The 16,692-nt window shown below is 39.8% G+C and overlaps 1 protein-coding gene across 2 annotated transcripts; it reads left to right on the top strand.

Moving 5' to 3' along the window:
• The first annotated feature begins 4 nt into the window (after positions 1 to 4).
• LOC138317734 (uncharacterized) lies at positions 5 to 7,469 on the top strand. 2 transcript variants are annotated; one of them, XM_069259599.1, is made up of 2 exons: positions 5 to 143; positions 6,844 to 7,469. In XM_069259599.1, exons 1-2 carry the CDS (start codon positions 92 to 94, stop codon positions 7,257 to 7,259), a joined length of 468 nt encoding a protein of 155 aa, XP_069115700.1. In that variant the 5' UTR covers positions 5 to 91; the 3' UTR covers positions 7,260 to 7,469. The 2 variants fall into 2 exon arrangements, with proteins under 2 accessions (XP_069115700.1, XP_069115699.1); XM_069259598.1 differs by lacking the exon at positions 5 to 143 and adding an exon at positions 4,352 to 4,488.
• The last annotated feature ends 9,223 nt before the right edge of the window (positions 7,470 to 16,692 follow it).

Genomic DNA, 16,692 nt, shown 5'->3' with positions numbered 1-16,692 from the left:
CGAACAAGTGAGTTGTAATGAAAATATCTAATTGGTAGATAATTTGAGGTATGTGTCACAAGTGGTGACACAGCACTATAAACTTATATGGATGTGTTCGGCCGGAAAGTCGAGATTCGCCACGGGGCTGGCATCCTGTCTTGGTATGTATTTACTTCCGGGATTTAGAATTGGTATAAAGCTGTATGTATATATGTGGATTTGTGTAGACGTATACATGATATACAAAGTCTTGTACTTATCAATCAAACAGGTATACAGGTAATTGGCGCGTCTGATGACGCATAACGCTACAGGTGTTTATGTATGTACATACGTATACGTGTATACATACCTGTACACAAATCAAGCAACTATATGTGATGCGCTTCGTATTGTATTGTAATAATCTAAATGCAGAAAATATCGGGTCATGGTATCACAAACTTGCCAGTCTTGTTTTTTTCCTACACCTTCCTTTAAATTAAAAAAAATAACAGTAATGTCATGTACAAAAGAAAATATACGGTAACATCAATGCTACATTTACTACTAATTCTAAATTCTTCGAAAAAAAACGGAATAAAATTATCTTCGACTTCATTCGATTTAACCCAACACCATTTCAATAGATTACTATTGTTAAAAGAAATTCCGATTATGTGGAAGGACTCCTTATTTCCATTTCCTTACGTATGGTTTCGATATTTTTCGGGGTTTTAATCTCCTTTACACTACAGATACACCAGACATCTATTTGTCATAATGTCGAAGTCTGGGTGTCGTGGCCAGATAATATCGGTCTACATTAAATCTATATACGTACGCGTCGGGCTAACAACGCGAACGTCATAGATTCGACCCCAAACACTGGTCTTTCAAATATATATATTTTTAATTAATCTCGTATATGCATTGCCACGTTCTGAGACACTTAAATTAAATTAAGCATCATTTGATGTCTTCTATCTGAATTTACCTTCCCTTTTATTAAAAAGTCCGATATCACATTACAATTACAGGAGAACTATCAAAATATTACATAAGATAAAATGCTATGAATTACCATTTATATGTAATTTTTGTGTGTGTCTGAATTTACTGGATATCCATGTTTAGGGTAGATATCAAAGTACTGGATATGATGGCATATGTTGTATAAGTTAAATTAAATACTTCAACAATGCTAATGCCCTACCTGCTTAAGATAAAATAAACATTAGATAGTGAACAAAGAACGATAACTCCTTGTGTAAAACAAATACAGAGGACGATATAATGAGTACAATTTTTACAATGCATCAATTTGTAGTTAATTTTATCTAGTAAGATTATGTTAGACAATGAAACACAAGATAATTTCCTATTTATAAAACTTAAGAGGTCCAAGCTTCAAAACATCACTTTAAAATGCTCAACCACTGACAAATGTTATTTTTTCTCTATGAAAAACAGAAGCAGACGAAATAGTATTTCTTCATTTCCAAAAGTTACTTGCTTTACACTATTACCACCATCAAAAAGTAAGAGCTTCTATTTTGTATTTACACGAGTTGAACACTCGCACACCAGATAGACGCTGGGTTCAGTCTCCAAGCGCAGACACCAAAGTCTATAAAAGTGGAAGTTTCTCTGAATGGGACGTTGTCATTATAATGTGACCGGGTGGGATGTGTTCCTTAGTGTCTTTGGCGGCATGCTTCAGTAATATGGTACTTTCAAAGGGGCAACAGTTCCACTATACAAGAAGACACAATATGAATATACCGCAGTCTCCCAAAACATGCACCTCGCACAACATACACACAACACACCGCATAGGAGGCCGCCCTTACATGACCGTAGCTGTTAATAGGACGTTAATTAATCAAACAAAAAAAGTCGATGAAAGTATGCAATAAAAAGAATTCAATTCGGCAAAGGTTACAGGTATTATTAGAAACTAATTATTATACATTATAATCAGATAAAATTTTAAATTTTAAATTAACTCTTGTTTTAATTAAGGTCCTATTAACATGCTATGGAAGGCCTTCCATGTATGCGATGTGTTGCGTGAATGTTGCGCGAGGTGCGTGTTTTGGGAGACTGCGGTATTTTCATGTTGTGTCTTCTTGTATAGCGGAACTGTTGCCCATTTTATAGTGCTATATCACTGAAGCATGCCGCCGAAGACACCAAGCGACACACCTTACCCGGTCTTATTATACTGACAACGGGCAAACCAGTCGTCCCTTTCCCGTTATGCTGAGCTCTAAGCAGAAGTAGAAACTACCACTTTTATAGACTTTGGTTTGTCTCGGCCTGGGGACAGAACCCAGAGTATTCCTCACAGGGGCGAGTGCTCAACTCAAGGCCAAAAGTGAGGCTGTGCCAAGGGAGGCATTAGGAAAGATAAAGTCATTTAGGAAGAAGAGAAAAGATACTATTCTAAATTTAGTCGCATTTTACGATCATACTATAGGGTCAGCATGTACAATTCTAACGCCCTACCTGCAGGGCCATCGTTTGTTTGTTAAATTTGATTATTTAACGTCCTATTAAAAGCCAGGTTCATATAAGGACGGCCTCCCATGCATGCGGTGTGTAGCGTGTGTGAAGTGCGAGGTAAATGCGGAATGATCTGCCGAGTCTTCTTGTATAGTGGAACTGTTGCTTTTTTTATAGTGCTATATCACTGAAGCATGCCGCCGAATATGCCAAGCAACATACCCCATCCGGTCACATTATCACATTATACTGACAACGGGCGAACCAGTCGTCCCACTCTCGGTATGCTGAGGGCTAAGCAGGAACAAAATACTACTTTTATAGACTTTGGTGTGTCTCGGCCAGGGGACAGAACCCATTGCCTACCTCACAGCGGCGATCGTTCAACAAAAGTCCCAAAGTGAGGCGGTGTCAAGGGAGACGTTAGCAAGAATAAAGTCAATTAAGAAGAAAAAAGAAAATATAAGACCCTAACATTAGTCGCCTTTTACGATCATGCAATAGGGACACCAGGTACAATTCTAACGCCCTTCCTGCAGAAAAATGATTAAATAGGTTTGTAACTGCCGTCTTGTCTTGTATATACTTGTTGTCTATTCAGTGTCTTGTGTGGGGAATTTTAGGAGAATTGTGGGGAATCTTTGATATCTTTTTGTTTATTTGAGAACTTAGCGGTCGTCGCCATTCGTGGAAGTATTCATCAAGTGGTTCAGGGTTTATAGTCATGTGAATTGATGGGTATAAAATAATGGATAAAAATATTTGGATTTCATATAAACTCTTCTTGTGTTGTGTAACCGAAAGTAACTATCCATGCATTTGCATGGTGCGTTTTCCCTTTAAATTAAAATGTACGTTGGTTACTATGTTACCGGTACTTGTTCCATCGGCGACATGCTTCAACGACATAGCACTTGAGTAATAGATCGACTATACAAGACACAACACGAAAATACCACAGTCTCCCAACTCACACACCTCGTACTTCACACACGCATGACACCACATCCATGGGAGGCCGTCAAATGGTTATAAGACGTTATGACGAATCGTCAAAGTTCTAATTATGTTCCAGTCCGATATTTCTTGTCTGGTAATACGTTGTTATAGTGTATACACGATGTCGCAGTGTTTATTTTATTGACTTTGAGATAACGTCCGTTAAGGGTACACATGCTAATACACACAGGTATGAGGATGTTATCGTATCTACGGAGGCCCTATAACGCTGATGTCGAGTCCAATTTCGTATAAATGTATATTAGAGCAATACATATATATAAACAAGTATACATTTATGTAATAAAAATAATTATATTTGTACATTTGTACATGGTATGTCCATAAGAATATTTGGTTTAGTGTATTGGATCAACGTCCTGACAGTCAGGGTCATTAATTTACAAATTAAGACATTGCACCAACAACAATTTATTCATTCATTCTACGATTCGGCATCGCCTGCTTGTCGCTTCGTCCCTGGGAGAAAAGCTTTATTATGTCCTGTTCGCGACAAACGATCGATATACTATTAACAAGCAGTAATATCTGAATGGTAAGCGTCGACACGAAATCCACGATGCATGTATGCTCCAACTCTTGTTTGTTTGATTAATTAGGGACGGCCTCACATGTATGCGGTGTGCAGCATGTATGAGTGTGTGATGAGTGTTTTGGTTCAAACCAGTAAAACACCATTAAATAAATGTTATACACAGTCACTTTACTGTTATTGTCTATTTGGATGCCATACCCGAACGAAAAACAAAACATGCACACGATATTTTTTATAGAAAGCATAACCTTCAGTTCGTGAAATCAGATAAGTGAAGGATATGTACAGAGTGGGCCAGATATCACTTAAGTTTTTGTCAGATGTGAGCCTCCGTATCGTTATGTAAACATTTGTGATACCGCTTATATAGCGCCACCACATAACACAATACAAGTAATCCCACAACATGGATATTAATATCAAAGTGATTACTGTTTTAGCGATTTTAGGCTTCATATGCAATGGTAAGTTAAAACAGAACCTTCTTATTGTGCTTTTACGTATTTATCAACATATTGTTCCTCTGGTAGTCTTTAATCTAAACCATCGCGTTTGGGGAAGAGTACAGAGGTTACATCAGGTCCTTTCTATCTGATCTAAATTCAGATCCTCTTTATTTGCGTAGTTTTTAATGATAACCACTTTCTGGTGGAAAAATCGGTATTGTCATCAAATCAATACTTCCGGAAACTTGGATGTAAAATTTACCGGGACGATATGATTCCAGAATTTGATGAATCCTTAGTTGTTTCGAAGTTAATAACTTCGTTCATACAACATTAAAGATACATGTTGTGGCGATAAATCTTTTTCATCTGATTAAGCTAGATAGAGAATATACATTTAAGTGAAAGTACAATGGCCATAAAGTTTTAACAAAAAAAAAAAAAGTCCTGTGTGATAAAAAGTGAGGATCCAAAGAGCAGGTCTCAATTGAGGTCCTCTGGTGACCACGAAGAGTAGTGTTTTGTTTACAGATACCTAGTGATAAGATGGTCATGGTATTACGCGAGCCCCTTTCGGCTTATCAGGAGTTACACAGGGAGATACATTTTCTGAGTAGTTTAATTTGAAGGACACCAAGTGATATTTTATAATTTTCTTCATTATAATGCAATAATAAAATTCAAAATAAATCAAATTGAAATAACTAACTCCCAACCAAAGGTAGGTCACAGTGACCTGATTTAGTGAAATGTTAAATTGGATGCAACTGGGGAAGTGGGGCTTATGGAGAGGGAGAGCGTGGAACCTTTATGTTTTAATATATGAAAATACCTAAAATTGTGTATCCTCACGAGATAGATACAACTGTCTTTTTATTTACTGTAATAGCTTTAAATTGACGTATCAATGACATCACCATGCGTTATCCCTTTTGAAAGACATGTTTATTGTTGTTATCCACAATGACCTAATTAATTACATACGCAAAAAGCTGCAAAATGTTGAAGTGTGCATGTTAATGTTTAAATAACCAACTTAGTAATTACGAATTATCACCCAAACAGAATAATTCTCCCTGCAGGTAGGGCGTTAGAATTGTAAATGCTGCCCCTATTGCATGATCGTAAAAGGCGACTTAATTTAGGATAGTATCTTTTCTCTTCTTCCTGATTGACTTTATCTTTCCTAATGCCTCCCTTGGCAACGCCTCACTTTTGGCCTTGAGTTGATCGTTCGCCCCTGTGAGGAAAGCTCTGGGCTCTGTCCCCTGGCCGAATCACATGAAAATCTATAAAAGTGGTAGTTTTGTGCTCAAGCTTAACGCTCAGCATACAGGGAGTGGGACGGGTGGTTCGCCCGTTGTCAGTATAATGTGACCGGATGGTGTGTTGCTTGGTGTCTTCGGCGGCATGCTTCAGCGATATAGCACTATAAAAAGGGCAACAGTTCCACTATACAAGAAGACACAACATGAATATATACCGCAGTCTCCCAAAACACGCACTTCACACAACATACACGCAACACACTCCATGCATGGGAGGCCTTCCTTACATGACCATAGCTGTTAATAGGACGTTAATTAACCAAACAAGCAAACAAACAGAATGTCATTTGAAGAAAAAACTAAAATAAGCACCGGATATTTTAACTGAATGAAAAGGTAAAAGTGACCTAAGAAAAATGCAGTATATATATATATGCCAATCTGACAATCAATTTGGTGGTAAAGCAAAAGGATGTATTGCGAAGAAGACACAACAAGAATATACCAGAGACTTCAAAAGAACTTTATACACGCTCCACACTGCATACATGCCGTTCTTACATGACCCTGGCTGTTAATAGAGTGTTGATTGATAAAACAAACAAATGTATACCATTTGATTTGGTTTATTATATTGAATCTATTAACTCCCATGCATGAAGTGTTTAAAGTTCGTGTTTTGGGGGGATTGTAGTATAATAACTAGTATTGTGTCTTCTATAATTATTGCTCTTCACACCGAAGCTTGTCTCCGAAGACACCAAATATATTCTTTTGTATGGTTTTACGTCCTATTAATAAACAAGGTCATTTAAGGACGACCTCTCACGTGAGCAATGTTTTGCGATATTTTGCAAAGCTGCGGTAGTGTTGTGTATTTTTGTTATAGTTGAAATTTAGCCCTTTGTATACTATTATTTCACTGCATGTCGCCAAAGACACCGAAGACGCACATCCAGCCTCGTCACATTATAATGACAACAGGCGAATCAGTTGAATAATCAGAATAAGTAAATATATTCCGAACAATTCCGTAATGTTGATGAAGCTTCAGCTAATGATGCGTACAACCTTTACACCAATTCATGTTTTCATGTATTTACAGTTCAAGGTCAACAGGTCAAGGTCACTGCCCCAGAGGATATCACACCAGGGGAGACACCTCTCAGTGTAAAATGTGCCCCTGCCGATCCTAGCAAATGGAAGTCCGTGCAGACGATGAAGTTGTATAAGAGGCCAGATAACATGGTTTCAAATAGCATGCAAAAGCCTATTGTATCATTCTCCTTCAATGAAGGGAAGGGTAGTGACGTCACATGGGAAGACGAAGAGCTCCAGGAGCGATTTGGTGTGGACGTGAATGGAGATTTAGCTAGTGACAACCCCTTCCTCGAACTAACTATTAAGGGGCCAAACACTCAAGTGAGGGATGCCGGTTCTTATTGGTGCGGCTTGATGGGTATATACGGGGATGGTCAGTTCCTTTACATCACCGGTGACACACACGTAGACATTGCATGAGGCCGTGCTGGTGATTCCCATGACACCTAGTCCAAATTCAAAGATGTTTTAAGGGCTAGTACTACAAAATCATTGCAGATATCTGAATCACATGCAATCATTAGTAACCGCATGGTTCCCGAAAATTTTTTATCGCAGGATTTCTTACAAATTTTAGTAAAACTTTTTCAGTTGTAAATTTAACGATTGCGTCTTATCTACAATAAATAAACAAACTTTCAAATACCAAAGGAGTCTGCTTGTTCATCAAGGTTCAATGTGATTAAAATATAGATCGTTCTTATCACTACTTTGATAAGAGGATCTGACAGCATCCCATTAAGGGTAACGTTCTGATGACCTTTGGAAATGGCCAATCAAATTGCTGCTACCAGAATCTTGACTGGGGACGAAATAGTTTGAAATAGCTGTCGGAATTATTTTCTTGTATATAGTCATCTCGCCGAAAAAGCACAACAAAATTAAATGTGTATATAAATATATACTGGGACGAAATGGAGTGATCAATTGATATAACAATGTGTAGAAAATGCATTTGATCTGAATACACGTGGTAAAAGTCATCAGAACATCCTCTATTCAACGTAGTGGTTGAACGTCACTAGTGGTTATATGGAACTGTATTTTAATCAGATTGATCAAAGTTCAATTTAAAATAAGAATGACAGTGAGGAAAAGTTTTAAAAAAAAATAGCAGTTGGCCCTACAGGAGCCTCATCTAACAATAGTCCTATAATAGTTCTACATATATATAATAGCAAAGTTTCTCTTTTGGAATTCCGTGTTGCTTGGTGTCTTCACTGATAAAGCACTATGAAAAGGACAAGAGTTCCAATATACAAGAAGATATAACATGAATATACCACAGTCTCCCATACACGCATCAAGCACTTCATACAAACTACACATTGCATAGGAGGCCGTCCTTACGTGACCTTGGCTGGTAATAGGATGTTAATTAATCAACAAACCAAACAACCAGGTATGGCGTTAGAATTATACCTGCTGCCCCTAGTGCATGATCGTAAAAGGCGACTAAATTTAGGATCTTATATTTTCTCTTCTTCCTAACTGACTTCCCTTGGCATCGCCTCACTTTTGGCCTTGAGTTGAGCGTTAGCCCCTGTGAGGAAGGCTCTGGGTTCTGTCCCCTGGCCGAGACACACTAAAGTCTATAAAAGTGGTAGTTTCCGCTTCTGCTTAGCGCTCAGCATAGAGGGAATGGGACGACTGGTTCGCCCGTTGTCAGTATAATGTGACTGGGTGGGGTGTGTTGCTTGGTGTCTTCGGCGGCATGCTTCAATGATATAGCACTATAAAAAGGTCATAAGTTCCACTAAACAAGAAGATACAACAGGAATATACCGCAGTCTCCCAAAACACGCACCTCGCACAACATGCACGTAATACACAGCATACATGGGAGACCGTCCTTACATGACCATAGCTGTTAATAGGACGTTAGTTAATCAAACAGACAAACAAACAATCGCTCGTTGTCAGTACAATGTGACCGGATGGGGTGTGTTGCTTGGTGTCTTCGGCGGCATGCTTCAGTGATATAAAAAGGACAACAGTTCCACTATACAAGAAGACACTACATGGATATACCGCACCTCGCACAACATACATGCAACACAGCATACATGGGAGGCCGTCCTTACATGATCATAGTTGTTAATAGGACGTTAATTAATCAAACAAACAAAAGCCCTCGAAGATCGAGGGATTTAATTGCCATTCTGGCTGCGTCTGGAGAGAGTATACGCCAGAACATTCAACCTGCCTGGAAGATGCTTGACTAATATAGTCAACTGCATTTGCTGACAGAGAAGAAGAACACGGATAGTGAGGGTAAAAAGGACATTAGACAGTGCCCCCCTGTCTCTCCAGATACGCGACAACTTGGAGTTGTCTGTAGCCACACAAACCATTTTGGAACGCAGTCAAAAAAGCCTGCAAAGCCAACATAACAGCCCTCATCTCCAGCACATTGATATGCTCGGTGCTTGATGAAAGGGGAAACATCGGACTTCTCTCTAGAAGGAATGAAGCAGACTTTGAGCAAAGGTTTCAGGACCACACGGGTGTTCTGCACCAAAGATTCCTGCATTAGGTGGAGCATTAGGGAATTGTCGAAATAGATGTAAACATTTGTTCCCTGGAGTGCAGAAACCTCACGACAACCTGCAGCAGCTTTGTGAAAACCAAATGAGCTGTCGTGAGCCCGAAAGGCATGACCCGCAACTGAAAAACCTCCCCGTTGCAAAAAAAAAAAATTAAAAAGGAATTTCCGTGCCAACTTTTTTATGGGAATGTGGAAGTAGGCATCCAGACTATTGAAGAAGCAAACAACCCATTCTCTCACTGACTCTATGATGTTCCGTGGAGTCTGCATCTTGAAGTGAGGAGAATCTACATGTCTTTGGAAGGCACGCCATGCTCCGGACTTCTTGCGAACTAGAGACATTCTGGAATAAAAGCCCGGAGTGCATTCCACCATAGGCACCTCGACCGCGCCCTTTAAAAGCACGGTCCGTACTTCCTCCTGAATGACAAGTGCCTTCTATGGATCCCCCGGAGGAGGGAAGAAGATAGGTATTGATGCCATGGGCGGATTCCGCAAAAGGGGAATGCCCAACCCATTCTTGACCACAGACAAGGCCCATGTATCCTCTGTGATTACCTTCCACTCTGGGAGGAAGGCGGACAGACGACCTCCTCATGAAGATCGAGACTCTCTTAGGCGTGAGAATCGCTTCCTAAGCCGAAACTGAATCCTACGGGAGAAGGACCGGAATCTAAAACTTGAGGAGCGGAGTCCTCCAGAACAGACCCCTCGTCAGGAAAGGCTAAAGAGGGAGGAAAAAGTCAGGAACTCTTCTTGCCACCAGGAGGGTTTATGCCTTTCTTACCTTTTCCCTTGTTGCTGTTGCAGTAATGCTTCGACTTCGGCTGCACAGTAGACCGAGGAGCTGAAGTCCTAGCTTTCTCTTTGGAAGGCGCCGACCCCTGCGAAGTACTGGCCTTCAAGGTCTGCAATCTCTTCAAAAGAAGGGCAGAAGCGAGTGAGTCCCTCCAAAAAGAGTGGACCAAGAGAAAGGGGCAGTCAACAATCGGTACCGGTACAGGTCTTCGACTGGGAGGGTTTTCAACATAGAAAAACGCCTAGCTAACAATACATTGGCGAGCAATGACACCTCTTAAGACGCCAAGGCTCCCAATGCCCTGTTCAGTGTAAAACAACTATGTCTTGAATGCCGGGCCAAGCTGCTAACTCTCTAGACTCCAGCTTAACTGGCTGAGAAGACAGCATTCAATCGTGAATGGCACAATCAGAATTCTGAACCTCTGATAAGTCACCAACACTGAACTGCAACCCGGCAAACTCAGGCGGGCGAGATGAAGAATTCTTCTCCATAACTCTAACGCATCCCACACAACACCTGCTGAGCATCCACTCAGCAGCCTCGAGGTCACCCTCCTTCTGGAAATCCTCAACATGAGTATCTGCGTCCGACAAACCAGATTGGTCAATATCAGTGCAGCCAAGGGAGAGATGAACAACATCATCATCCTCTGCCGAACCCACGACCTCACACGCCATATCCTCGTTTCCTGGAATAGAGGTCCCAACAGGGAGAAAAGGGCCAGCAAAAGAGGCAAACTCGGGAAAACTCGGGAGCAGGCTGAACAAGTGGCGCTTAGGAGCCGAACTCCAAACCACAGAGGCTGAGCAATGCTCGACCCTTGACCTCGGAGACAGACGGGACTGTACGAGAAGCAGAAGTTCTAAAGGTCCGGCGAACCTTTCTAGGGTTGGCCGTAACGGCCCCCGAAGCACCAGTAGGTTTTTGGGAGCAACAGCTGAAAGGTCTCCATGAGGGAAAGACCAAACCCCAACGATTCCAAGAAGGAATAGCCATGGGGTTAAAACCGTATCCCTGGAAATATGGAAAAGGTCCCGTAAGTTGAGAGTGACCAGAGAACTGGCCAATCTGGCCTGCCTGAGACTAGGACTGGCCAACCTGACCCAAAAGATGAGGTTGGACTACCACTCCCTCAAGTAGAAACGTCGACATATATGGACTATGCCCATAGCTGCCGGGATGTTGCTGAAACCCAAATCAATTCACAGGCTGGTTTTAGGCGGCCCAAGGATGGTTGCCCGCAGGCACCCGTATACCCTAATCCAGGGGGAACATGAGACCGAAAATCGGACACCTGACCAACAAACCCAGGAACCTGAGGAATACTCCCTAGGAAAACCGAGCTAGCACACTCAGGAGTACTCCTACACGGGTCTGATGTCTTATTCCACCTGATTACATTGGGTGGATATGCGACCTCATACGAGATCCATATGTCCGCCATGTTGCTGGCAGCGCCCAGTTTTTTGTCGCTGTGTTTAAACGTATCTAAGACAATATAAGTAGCAAGATATATAGATGATTACTGAACGACTTACTTATTGATTATATATTAATCCATTCCTGCAAATATTTTTTTATGACAGCACACATATATTGTTAAATCAATGCTAAATCATATGCAAGTCGACGGAAATGACGCTTACTTAATTCCACTTTTTTGTGTACACATTTAAAAACCTACTAAATTCCATAAAAACTCAATATTCCTATTCAAATTAAAAATACCGGTCAGTTCAAGTGAAAATACGGTGAATGTTATAAGAAATGCACTTATCATAGCCTCTTGTACTAATTTGTTGGAAATGTCTTGCAAATATGTGTATTTATAATATATAAATGAAAAGGTAGGTGACAACATATAAAATGTGACTTTGATACATTTTACATCATTTTCATCAGCTTTGGCCCAGCAACATGAATCAATGGCCGTGCTCGTTAGAGGTCACACGACGCTATGTTAAAAACTATCTCGTCATGTTAACCTCTAACATTTTTATAGTAACTCAGGAGCGGACTCAACAAGGACTGGGATCAGGTAACTGGACGGGAGGAAAAGTTTGACCAGAATTGATGCCGGGATTAGAGAGCTGCGCATTACTAATCCCAGTGGAAACGGACAAGTCTGTAGTCTTTGAACCAAAACTCGAACGAATAAGTCCGGCATCAAGACCGCCCAAACAGCAACACCACCTGCAATGCCGGAGCCGCTGACAATGGCAGAGACCGGCGGATTGTAGTCCCTACCCAAAGGCAAGCATAAAAGCTTACGAGCATTTCCAGCCAATTCTACCTTAGACCGAGATACGTCAGGGTAAGGCTACCCCTCCCCTACTCCAGGAACATCCTGGACAGGAGGGACCACCACCTGATCTCGAGAAGAACCTGAAGATACAGGAACCGCCGTGACAGGAACAGGAAAAGAACTAGCAGTCTGCTTCCTTCTCATCCCGTAAGATGAGAACGAATCCCTCCTACGGGATGACGAAGATAGCCTAGGTGTAATGCTGGACTTGGCATGAGCCTCAGAAACTGAACAAAGTTCACAAGGAGAGGACTCATCACACGGACGACATTGGGGCCTAGCATCATGCGGGTCCTGTTCCTCGTAGAAATGGGAACACCCACGACCCCTGACACTGCCCCGAGCGAGACATACCAGGCATTACACAACGAAATACGTAAACAAGATAAAGATACTTTTAAAACGTAAAACAACCACGCTAAAACAGTGTTCAGAGACACAAATCTTACCTAAGAAAACGACAACGAAGCCTCAGCACCGAAAAAACAAAACGTAAACAAACCGGAACAGCGAGACGTCATCTGAAATGACGTATCACACGTAACACCGGCGAGCACGAAAAACCGAAGATGCAATAACAAAACGGCCGAAAAAGGTACAAAAACAAATGACAATACAAAATTATTATAACACAGGGCAAAAGGGTATACACACAACTAAATATGCGAGAAAATTGACCAAAAACGTCAAAGAAATAGACTAAAACAGCGAAAGAAATTGACACAATTCAATTGCCGTCCGAACTCTGTAGCGCCATAAAGGAAAGTGGAAGGGAGACCACTTTATGTTACTTTCGTCGAGTACGAGATGAAGTACGGTAGGGAGACGGGATTCTCAAATCTTATGTTTGTTGGGGCTACAAAGATGAGTGTGCATAGCGTATTTTCACATTTAAGGTATGGAAACGTATTATTCAAAAGTGGTATTTTCTACTCCTGCTAAGCGCTCCGCATACATGGAGTAAGAGAACTAGTTCGCCCTTTGTCAGTATAATGTGACAGGTTTGTTGCTTGGTGTCTTCGGCGGCATGCTTCAGGGATATAGCGCACTTTAAAAAGGACAAGAGTACCACTATACAAGAAAACAACACAAATATACCACAGCCTTCCGAAACGCAAACCCGCAATCCACACACGCAACACACCGCACACATGTAAGACCGTCCTTACATAACTCTGGCTGTTAAAAGGACGTTGATTTAATCAAACAAACAAAATCAACAAAGTTCATAATGTAACTTCTGTGGTAGTTAGCGAACCCGCAGAAGCGTTCCACATCCTTGGTACATTCATGCGCTTGTCACTTTCGTATTGTCTCAATAGAACCTTTACTTAATTTAATACTGGAGGGGTTAGCAAAAATGCAAAACGGATAATCGTCTTTGCTTAAGGGCTATTGGACCTGACTATGTAGTATATATGCAGAATACCTGAAATGAGACTTTAAACTTAAGGATTCCAATTATTAGCAAACCATATGTCTAAAATCAAGTAAAGAACACAATGAGTTTGTCAAAAAATTAATATATATTAACCTTAATTATAATCAAATTCCAGAAATATATAACTATATGAAATGGTCTAATAGTCAATAATAATCCAATCATATCTTCAATCTATGCGTATTTACTTTTAGTATTTAACTTTTAATTATTTTTTTTTTGCGTTCCGTTGACGTCTTTTGATTTCCCCTAACTTTTAATCTGATTTACTTAATGTCTGTCTTCGAATTCCTGTTTTCTTGCTCCTCGATTTTTGAAGTTTGTACTTTCTGAAATTAGAATTGGAGACTACTGATGAAATAACGGATCTGTCATGTTCATTACTTTCCTCGTACATGATTTTGATTCCTTCGGTAAGTACATTTGCCAAAACCAGTTAATCTGTGACTTTCCTTGAGAGCTTGGATGGTGTAACACCTTCCTCCCTCAAGTCCATGTATGTTCTTTTGCGAGAAGTGTCATGAGCATGAGCCATGCTGAGTTCAGGCACTTGGGTATTGAGTTCGGTATTGGACGCATTTTTGTCCGTATGTGCGTCATCAACTGGTTCATCAACGTCTTCGTCATTGTGGCCACCTGGTTTGTTTATTGATATATCAGCTTCTACTTCATTGTGGACATCTACGGAGCTTGTTTTCATGTTTTCCTGTGCAAATCTTTTCGAGCGTAAACGCTGATATCGTTTTGATAGCGCTATGTAATTTCTCTCTTTGTGTTTCTTTTCGAGCGTAAATGCTCTATCGCCCTTGTGTTTTTTAGCTACCACTCTACTTGTCCGTTTTCTTGTTCTTTGTTCTTTTCTTCGGATCTTGAAATGACAACTTGACAATGAGACTTGTTGATGTTACAGTATCTGTACTAGAAGTGACGTCATCATCACTTGTGCTTTTCGGAATTGTTTTGAAAATATTTCTACCAAACTCTTATTAGGAATATGGACAAAAATATAATACAATTTTCACTGTTAATGTAAGGTACGTTACCGTTGACATTGAATTGAAATTGGCCTTGGAATGTGATATCGTATATGATTACCATTGTTTTATGGGAAAGTAATGAGGAGAAAATACACAAAATTTCAGAAATTCACGTAAGCTACGTTACCTCTATTTCTGAAGTAAATATCAAGAGATTCTCAACGAGGACGTCACACAGAGAATGATAAATTTAAAAAAAATGTATATTATTATCTTGAAATATCAAGCATTGATCACAGCTGTCTTCTTGTGAACAAAACACATACATGCTAAAAAGAACGAAAACCGTATCGTATCAAATTCAATCGACCTTCAAGATGGTCATAATATATGCAACGTAAATTCAGTATGGTCTTGGACACATTCATTGAAATTTCTCTGTAAAATACAACAAACACATTTGAATATTCATAAAAGATATAATACGTACATGCCAGGTCCACAATCTTCGCTGTTTTAAATACTGGCGCCCTTCAACTTTAACCACGTGTTTCAACGAGGAAGTAAAATTAGCATCGTAATGAGTAAAACCAAACATGGTGAATATTTGAGGTGGATTATAAAATCCGAAATATGCTTCAGTCGCAAAATCGCACGGGGAAACTGCTCTAGAACGTAGCTTTCGTAACGTAAATTACGTTTTTCACTATTACAGCATGTTTAACCCTCAGAAAAGAGAAACAGGTATACATATATGTGTAAATTATATAACCCATAGGTGAACGTTTTATGCACTATTCATTGATTAACCGTATTACCCTTCATACTGCAGTAGCAAGCATAACATAGATTAGGAAAACTATTTTAAAATTGAATAGTGCTTCCAGATTATATCAAATTTGCAAGTTCAATACACTATGATAGATATGGGTCCTTACGCTGCTTTACTGCTATAAAAATCGCCTAAATGTAATTTTACCTATAGATTGTAGAGCTATGTTAATGATAACGTAGCTAACTTAGTTTCTTGTCGACATCATTCAAACTTTCATATCTCGAAAAATAATGAAGATATTCCTATGAAATTTGGAATATTTGTAGCTGAATTGTTACGCTTCCAAATGACGATCCCCAAATGATTATAGATACGTTACAGTTATTTTATAATGTAATGAATAGCTTGTATTCGTCAAGCGACAGACGATGTTTACTAGTTTGAAGTACGTCGTCACGTCACTGTAAGAAAAACTATAATTAGATATTGCTGTCGTGTACTCGTGTTTGGTCTTGCAAAATAAACGTTGTTTGGTTACAATCTTACACCTAAAATTAGTTTACAGCATGACGACAGCTAAAAAAGAGTGTGTCCACTTTACTGGAGAATAGGTGTATAACACATCTTTATTAAAATTAAAAATTTAATTTATTTTATTTTACTTACCTAGATAATTGAAGCAGTGCGACCGCATGTACTGAATAACTCCTGAAACGACGATTATGAAAAATCGCTATCTTAATGAAAACATTTCTAAAATAGATAATATTTTGTGATTATTAAAATATCCATATCAGCCAATACCTTATCTAGTAATCAATCACTAGACAGATGACGTCACAACATCAGATGGAGTGGAACAGCCGGCGAGCAATATCATCAGATATACCTGATGTCACAGATTAAACACATTAAGGCAGTCTTTACTAAACGCAAGGCACATTATTTTATCGGTAGAGAAACAGCAAAGATAGTATACTGTAGAACAGTTGAAGCATTGATATT

The sequence above is a fragment of the Argopecten irradians genome, chromosome 3 (assembly GCF_041381155.1).
Source record: "Argopecten irradians isolate NY chromosome 3, Ai_NY, whole genome shotgun sequence".
NCBI classification, from domain to species: Eukaryota; Metazoa; Mollusca; class Bivalvia; order Pectinida; family Pectinidae; genus Argopecten; species Argopecten irradians.
This window is presented reverse-complemented; position numbering and strand designations above follow the sequence as displayed.